An 8,693-nucleotide genomic window follows, 5' to 3' on the forward strand; every position below is an offset into this window, starting at 1 on the left:
GTTGAGAGAACAGCGCGTGTCGTTGCAGGTACAAGGATCTTCTCGGGATAATCTCAATTTCGACTACTATGATGAACGGCTTTCTAATTATAACTCTGGCTGTATCTTATATTAAAACGAGTATAAAAAAATGGGCTGGAATCGACTTTTCAGAGCAGGGGTACGGATTCAAGGCCGCTCGGCAGACTTTGTGAAACGTGGAGATGATGGCAGTCAGATATTGTTCGGAAAGCCCACCTGCCTGTAGAAGCAAACACTTACGCTAAATATCCTTGTAAAAGTAATTGAGCGTATCTCGCGAAGCAAAAACTATAGGCTCGTTCGGGACACCATGAAATTTTCCAATAGACAACCTAACGAATCCTTATACTTACGGTCGAAATTCCTGTACTTTTTTCATCAAACAGTTAATGGTTAATAATCGGCGTCCGCCCTTCTGTACGCCCGTGAAGCCGCCGAGGAGTGAGAGCAATGCAGAAAAGCGGGCGCGAGCAATCAGTGCCGATCAGATCGAATCTGAAGATCGAATCTCGATTTCGGCCGGTGGGAGGAGGGACAGATACCGCGCGCGATAAAAGAACTCGGCACTACTACCGTGTGATGAAAGCTCCGGTAAATCCATCCATTCTTGAAAATTGTAAGGTAATCCAGGCGTGGCCCTCTCTCGGCTGCGCAGAGCAAAGTCCGCCGTCAGCGCGATCGCGTCTAATCTGAGCTGTGCTGCATTAGCGCGCTCGCGCGCCACACTACTCGGAGTAAGTATTATAGATCGACGGATGATCGATGGAGCTATACGGCTCTGCAGATGTCAAAGTGCCGCGAGCTCGTGTAATTAACCGAGAGATCGCTAATGGACCGGCTATGTAAGTGGCTAGGCGGTTCCGCGCTTTCCGAACGTCAATCTTCATCCGAATCCTCAACTCCTCCGTTAATACGCTCTCCTCCCTGCCGTCGTTTTTTCCCGCCTTCGTCGATATAAGACAATGGGAAGGAATTCACTCGCGCGTCTATAAGGTATATTGCGCCGATTCTAAGTTAGTCAGGTGTAAAAACCGCTAAGTGCTAAAATCACGTGGTTGCGTTGACTCACGACGTGTACACCGCTGAATTGATGCTCGGGCGAGTTTGCGTCGCAAGCACGGATAAGGTAAACATTCGAATTCAAAAGTAGCAGAGGATTGCCGCACGAAGGTAAATAAAAGAATCAAATCCTCAGCTTTAAATTGAATTAAGCATTTCCGGCTCTCGAGCTGTACGCTCGCGCAGCTCGGCTGAAAGTGTGCAGGCATTTTCTCGCGGCAAAAGGGCGACAGAGAAAAATATCTCTCGGCGTATGTTCGTGTTCTTGCGTATAAAAGCTCTACGCACTCGAGCAGAAAGAGGCAAGGGGCAAGTAGAGGGAAAAAAACGTAAGACAACCGCGCGCGCCGGTATAGGCGACGCTCGCGCGTCAGGACAATAAATATCGCGAACTAAGTCCCCGCTGGAATGTGCGCAGCTTCGCCTATACCCCCGTAAAAACAACGAAAGCTGTAATGGACGCTGGTACCGAGCAAAACGTTCACTGCTCTCGTCCTGCGCCGCTCCTGCGGAATATAGAAATTCGCTGCAGTAGTCTCGAGACGTATAAGCGTTAATTCAAGGTGCACGAAACAAAGGCATTTCGAATGAGCACGAGGATAATTACCGAACGGCTGTTCGAAATCAGTTAATATCTCGAGGCGACGCAAAAAAATATTGACACAATACATATAAACGCGGTGCACGGGTAGTAATGCGGAGTCGAGGGTCGCGCGAAAAAAGCAGTAAATTACAGCCGTTATACCGAAGTATAACCGACTGATGAAATACCCTCCTTCACTTTCTCCGTCGTAAATAAAAGCACATCCGCAGCTTCCTCTCTGCCTCTCGTGGTGTAACAGCCCGTAACGGTAGCCCCGAAATTGCGCGAAAGATAAAGACGCATCATGCAGGTGGTGAGCGCGCTTATATTTGGCCGAGATCGAAAAATAAAAGGCGCTCTGGCGTCGAACGAGTTCTCACACGTCCTCGTGTGCGTGTGTGCGTAACGTACCCAAGGCTAGACGGCTTGTATGTATAGTACCCGTAGCTCGCGGGGGCAAATTCAGCCACGTCGCGCGCGCAGAGCTTCCTCCTCCTGTGCGCGCAGCAATTTTGCGAGAGGCGCAAGGTGTGCGCAGACGGACGCTGCCGTAGGCAGCACCGATGGTTATTAGCGATGCTGATTTTGGCATCGGCGCGTTATTAAATTTGAAATTCCGATACCTCCTGCGCGCGCGTTAAAGGCGTCGCGCGTATCTCGATTATTCAATTTTTATCTTTTATACACCTCGAACATACACGCCGGGATTACGGAATTCGCAGGGAGCATGTGTGTTCAGCGGGATAAGGCTGTTTCTCTCACACACGGCCGAGGTGCTGGGATCGGGTAATTGCTAATTTTTGCGCAGCCGCTGTGAAGATAGGGGTACGCGCGAGAGAGCTCAGCCGATGATTGAATAGAGCCCGTGGCTTGCTTACACTGTGCGGCGCGTCGCTCCGGCGGAAGAGGTGGAGAGGCTGCGAGAGGAGAAGTCAGGCGCGGAGGAAGATGGAAAGGTTTAGAGCGAAACGCCCATCCTCCTAAACAATTAATGCGCCTTTTTTTACACGCCGGGTGCAAATAACATGAATCATGAATGACAGTGCTGAAATTAATTTATGAATATATTCCGTTGGCAGAGAAAACAGCGCGCTTGATTGCATTGAAACTGTATTAGGTTTATTATACTGTACATATATTATCATGTGTGATGCTCGCGAGTGCAGGATAAAAAGTAAACGAGTAAAGTTATATAGCGTGGACAGTAGCCGATAAAAAACACACGATAAAAGCAATTAACCAATCTCCATTAAGCAATAAAAATATTAGCCAATCTCTGGCAATTACACTCGGGGAAAGCACTCGAAATTCACGGGATTCCGAGGGCCCAGCCCGTACTCACATACGTAAAAGGAAAATAAGGCCGCTCACGACTGCGCACTTGAGGGCAATTTTCCACAGCGCAGCTTCTTGCTAAACCTTTCGCTTAACGGCCGAACTCGTCGGCTTCGGTATGGTGCTCTGCACGTGCGCGTATTTTGAGTTTTTCTTGGAGGGCGATTTCGAGGTCGAGACGCCGCTCCCAGCTGATTTATTCGTGTCCGTCAGCAGCGATAAAGTACTAACCGAGCGAGTTTGCTGGCTGAGCTTGCTCACACCAGTACCCGCTGATGCCTTCTTTCCCTGCAGAGATGACGGCGGCATGACTAGGCTCGGTCTCGAGGAGGTCGGCGTCACCGAGAGTTCCTCGTTCAGCTGGCCCATCGAGCGGCGCGTGAGAGCTTTGGCACGCTGGGTCGTGCGCAGGTTGTTCGAGGCCGAGGATGAACTCTGCTGCTGCGATTTGGGCAGGTTCATGATTGCCGAAAGACGGCGGATCGGTCGCGCCTCGGGCAACAGGAGCTGCGGACGATAGGAAATCGATTAATCACGAGCCTGAGCGCAATGGCTCGATAAAGCTTTACCTCTCTTAGATCCTCTAACTTGTGAACGACCTTCATCACGTTCTTGTGAGCGTCTTCTACCATGCTGTACATCGTCATGTTTTTAGCCGTGTCGAACTTGGGTATTTCCTTGAACTTTTGCTCAAGACTTTCCAGATTTTTGTTGATGCCCAGTTCGAGAAAAGGCTTGTCGATCGAAGGCGTTCCGATTTCAGTTGGCTGAAAAAAATAATCCGTCAAAATCAACTCGAATACAATAGAACACTGAGAAAAACAAGCAGCACTGATTTACCGTGTGGATGAAGCTAGTCGATTTGAAGTTGTCAAAATCAAATGAGTTCTTTTCTTCCGTTGCAGAGTCCAACGACTTGAATCTACAAACAAAATTAAGTAACAACACGATGCGGGTTTCTTACAATAGTAACGAACTTAAGCATACGCACTTATTATGCAGTACGTTGGTCTGATTGTAATCCATTCGCAGGACGTCCGGGGCATCGGGAGTCGTAACGACGATTTCGTTCACCGGTGTTTTCATCGTCGATGGTTCGACATGCTGCAAATCTATGTTGAGCGTTTTGCGAAGCACTTCCTTGACCCCATCGAGAATTTGTAGATTCGTTAGCGGCGTGCAAGTTTCCGGCACGTTGTTCTGCAAACATCATTCGAAAATTCGCACTGCATATTATTCGTAATGCACTGACACTCGATAATAAAAAATACAAAATACGCGCTATATTTACGTTATTCGTCGCTTCCGCGGATGCGTAGCGAAGCAACAAATAGGAGAACTCCTCTTTGAAGTGGTTCATGTTGAGCACTTGAAACGCAACTGACAATCATTTTTGAATTACTGGACTTCGATGTACACTTTGTTTACAGTTTCACATCGGCAGCGATGTATTCCTCGAAACTCGCTCAACTTTCAAAATCAATACTGCGTGTATCGTCGAGTATAAACACTGAATTATTCTCGAAATCGAATTAAGCCGAATAATCTTAGCGTTTAATGCAAAAGTTCTATACATATTATGATAATGCATTGCGGTACATTAATCCCCGAGGAAGATTAAATTTCGTAATGCGAAGAGAGGCTCGAGAGTATCATCTGTATTTGCGCCGACTTTCACGCAGTTTGTTTTAAGGTTCAGTGTAGTTTGTTCCCAAGACCTTCTGTATTTTGCCAACAGGCCCTTGTTCCGGCTAATTCCTGACTGTTTGATGAGCTGGAAAAGCTGCTCTCGCTCTTCGCTGCAAGCAACGAAGAGGCTACGGTAGGTGCTCGAGAGGCGGCTTATTTATTTTTCCGACCGGCCGGAAACTTGCAAAAATATTTTCTCAAACCGCAGCCCGGCCCTTTGAAATTTCAACACCCGCTGCCACTTGAACTCTCTATCTATCTCTCCTTCTCTCTGACTCTGGTACGAAATAATTAATATCCGCTTTGACTAGCCCCGTGCAATAACAGCGGCGTTCTATAAATGCTTCCAAATCGCAAACGCATTCCAGCTCGACCGTCGTCGCCGCTGCTAAAATTCCAAAGTAGGTTGTGTGCAATGTCTCTGTCGCGGCGGATTTCATTCAATTTACCGCGCAGGTGAAACGGCAATTGACAAAAGTCGAGAGTCGTAGCCGAAAAAGTGCCACAGATTTATGCTCGCGCGCCTCATTTTTTCCGTCTGCTGCCCTTATTCGTCCTTTCACTTGTCATGTCCGCGCGCGCGTGCGCTCGCATTAAAGCTGCCCAATTTAGCCGCAGCGGGAAGAGCAGAGATCGTTTCTTCGGATTGTAATTACGTGCTTCGGAAATTGCGCAAATGCCGCGCGGCGCGAACTGGGTCAATTACTCGGGCGCGAAGCGATACGCGTCGTCGCGCTCGAAAAAAAAGGAACACTGCACCGCGCGCAGTGACTTAATTAAATTCAGTTGCAGCTCCCGAGAGCCGATTTATGCTCGCGCGTACATCCACGCACGCACCAGTATACGCAAGAGAGAGAGAGAGAGAGAGAGAGAGAGAGAGAGAAACGTTCGTCAGCGAGTCGGGCTTATTAAGCTTTAAAAGGGACAGACGGAGGTAGAGGGAGAGAGAGAGAGAGAGAGAGAGAGAGAGAGAGAGAGAGAGAGAGAGAGAGAGAGAGAGAGAGTTCGATGGGAACCGCGTCGACGATGATTTCTCGAAATTATTGACTCGGTTAATACCGCTCAATTTATTTTCCCAAACGCGGCAGAGTTAATGGGCTTCAGCACTTTGTTTTCGCCTCATAAAAATTCCCCGAATTATACGTCGTCTTCCGCGCCGAGGCGAACATTTAAATAACCTTTTGCAAATTGATATCAATAACTGTTTATTTCTTCTCTCCGCGGTGATTAAACGGGCGACACACGTCCTTTTATCGCCGGCGTAAAAGCATTTTGGCCGATAATTAGTTAAAAACACGACTGCGTAACGACTTTTACGGGAGCTGCATGTTTACGCGGTGAAATTCTTTTTTCACGTCGCGAAGGACACGTAATATGATTTTTCGGCTTTACCTCGAGGGAGTCTCCTTACACACGCGCGCGCACGTGTTGGTACGGACACTTTGACTTGTGGAGGAACACGAGGGCAGAGACGCGATAAATCTCGGCGGGGAAAAAACTAGCCGTTCAAAATATGCGCGCTTGCGAGCGTTCGAGATGGATGGGTGGAGTGCAAGGGCGTTGCCGGGTTTATAGCTCGGCAGCTCTCGGCTTTCCTCCCGGTCGTTCCCGTATAGCTATGTAGACACAAGCACTCTCGAGATGCGAGTCCTTTTGCTCGGTTGCTTAATTTTTTCCTGATTGAGCGATTAGAAGGGGGCGGCGCTCGAGTCAGTCAAGCTTCCTCCCGACTGCAGACGCTCGTATGCAGATACGTAAGTATAAACTCGGAGTACACGCGTCGCGTCCTGCATCACTTCAGCGCTCCTTTCCTTCCCTTTTTATTCATTCGATCTCCCTCGAACTTTAAGACTAAATCAAATCGTCGCGACTAGAGAGGCGGGAGGAGTGCTCCGCAGCAGCTGCTGTCGGTTTAATGGATTTGGTTAGCTCTTTGGATTCTTAAAAGCATATTGGGAAAAAATCTCGAGGAAGCAGCTCTCAGAGTTATTTATGCCACTAAACGCCCGGAGATAAGGCGACTTTTTTAAATAAAAACGTGATACGGTCTCGCGGGCACTGAAATTAATTGCAAATATTAACTCTTTTTTTTACAAAAGTGTCTTCGGTTATTGGTGTCGGGAAACGGTTAATAACGTTCATCAGCATTGATATGACTCAATTTTGCATTTGCACCTCGAGGACCTGTATTTGCCGTAGCTGGTGGTGTAAAAATTTGCAGAGCCTAGTAAAACAATTCCAGGGAAATGAGGCACGTATACACACACACAAGCTGTACAACTTTTCCGGCGCACTGCTAATTTAAGCTTGTCCCTACAAATGAAAGGGTTCGCTGCGCTTTCAGTGCGCCGTGGCCGCTTTCCAAATATTTGTTATTTCAGTCTCGCCGGATGTCCTTAAAACTCAAAGGATGCACTGCTCACTCGCATCCCTCCACGGCAGCCGAGCATCCCTTTCCATACGGCTGCTGCTGTAGTGCTGCGCGCGTTATACAGCCTCGCGTCTCTGGAATCTTGCACGGATTCCGTAGCGGCGTGCGGTCGTGTTTGATCTTCGAACTTGTTTACCCAGCCAATGGTTTTAACGTCGCTCGCTCGCGCGCGCATTCGTTTTTTGCTCCTTTTATCGTCTTCGCGTTCCTTTTTACGTTTCGGCTCGTCCGAACGTCAGCGAGCCGATGAGTGTACGCGCGCGAGAAGACGAAACGCGTGTTTTTAGATAAGGAGCAATTAGAGGCGAGTCAGCCTGGCTGATGCGCACGCGAGCTGTGAAAAGGATTTTTATTGCGGGCCTTTAAACGAAAACTTTGGCCGGCGTGCGCTGAAAGTGTGCCGCGGAATTCAAGAGGATGCCAACTGTCGGCGCGCTGGAATTAAGCGAGAGACTGACCGGGATTGCCTTGGAATTTTGTTTGAATAAAAGTTTTTTCTGACATGCCAGCGCACTCTATAAGCTTTAAAAAGTTTGCCATAAGCCTCTTGATAGTTCACGGGAAATAAGATCACTTGTTCAATAAGGTGTATAATGAGCTGACGATTAGCGCTAATCTCAAAGATCCACGAGCAGCGCAGCAGAGTCAGTGGATAAACTCCCCCCGTTCCCCACGAAGCAGATCTAATAATGTAGTCCCCCTGGAGAGCCAAGTGTCCCGTAAGTCTCCCGGTTATTTTCGCGTTGACTGCAGGCACTGTGCGTCCTATTTATTTACCCAATATTTAACTTTCGGCAGATTGAACTATAGAGACGAAGACGGCCCCATTTGTTTGCAGATACACACGCACGAGCGCGCCCCTTCCGGAGGATCGCGCGCGCGCGCCTGCACCGCCCGTCTGCGCTGCTGCTGCAGGTTGATTTAGGATTTAAGGATTTTTGGGTTTGTTATGCGAAGATCACGTGGACAAATACACATACTCGGGAACAGCCGAATGATTTCTCTATTCGACTGTGAGAACGGGTGTGGGACACACGCAGCTGAACAGAAAAAAGATAAACACTAAAAAAGTGGAAATACCCCTCGCAGTCCTTTGGGCTTTTATTTTCGAACCACTGTCGAACGATGAAAAGCCTCGTTCTGCTCTCGAATGTATCGTTCCGAGTTGAAAAAAATTTCGTACGAGGCACAGGTCGCGGTGAAATTGAAAATAAAGCTTGACTCCGCCGCCGAAGAAAGGACGAAAGAAGAGGAAAACCCAACAATGATCGGGGAGAAAAAGCGTCGCGAAGAATTTTTCCGGCACGTTTGCGCGCGCGCGCGCGCGAGCAGCCGCATAGAGGGAGCCGCTGTGGGTTTGTCGTGTTTGGATGGTCTTTAACTGACCATTACACCTGAAAGATCCGGAGCAGAATGAAAAAGGGCAGCCCCGGTCCTCGATCCGACCCGACCCACTTCCTGTGATCCCGAATGGGTGGACCCATCAGCGGGAGCAGTGCTGCACAACGGTAATAATAATGACGAATGCTCCCGCGAGCTATCTCGCTTCCGATTCTATTCTTTTGTCCGCAGCGC

At 48.6% G+C, this 8,693-nt stretch overlaps 1 protein-coding gene across 2 annotated transcripts; it reads right to left on the reverse strand.

The window, feature by feature from the left end:
* Nucleotides 1–2,756: 2,756 nt before the first annotated feature.
* LOC100117558 lies at nt 2,757–4,443 on the reverse strand. 2 transcript variants are annotated; one of them, XM_001601708.5, is made up of 5 exons: nt 4,290–4,443; nt 3,990–4,198; nt 3,839–3,920; nt 3,568–3,765; nt 2,757–3,505 (listed from the first exon to the last, which is right to left on the reverse strand). In XM_001601708.5, exons 1-5 carry the CDS (start codon nt 4,356–4,358, stop codon nt 3,077–3,079), a joined length of 987 nt encoding a protein of 328 aa, XP_001601758.3. In that variant the 5' UTR covers nt 4,359–4,443; the 3' UTR covers nt 2,757–3,076. The 2 variants fall into 2 exon arrangements, with proteins under 2 accessions (XP_001601758.3, XP_031783269.1); XM_031927409.1 differs by having other exon boundaries at nt 3,990–4,224; nt 4,290–4,388.
* Nucleotides 4,444–8,693: the final 4,250 nt, after the last annotated feature.

The sequence above is a fragment of the Nasonia vitripennis genome, chromosome 3, assembly GCF_009193385.2.
Source record: "Nasonia vitripennis strain AsymCx chromosome 3, Nvit_psr_1.1, whole genome shotgun sequence".
Lineage (NCBI taxonomy): Eukaryota > Metazoa > Arthropoda > Insecta > Hymenoptera > Pteromalidae > Nasonia > Nasonia vitripennis.

Bases quoted from the DNA above. Each gene is read 5' to 3' on its own strand.
- LOC100117558 (XM_001601708.5), bottom strand. From the start codon at position 4,358: ATGAACCACTTCAAAGAGGAGTTCTCCTATTTGTTGCTTCGCTACGCA. The intron at 3,766-3,838 runs GTAAATCAGTGC...TATTTTTTTCAG, and splicing joins CGACTAGCTTCATCCACACG to CCAACTGAAATCGGAACGCC. The intron at 3,506-3,567 runs GTAAAGCTTTAT...TATCGTCCGCAG, and splicing joins AGTTAGAGGATCTAAGAGAG to CTCCTGTTGCCCGAGGCGCG.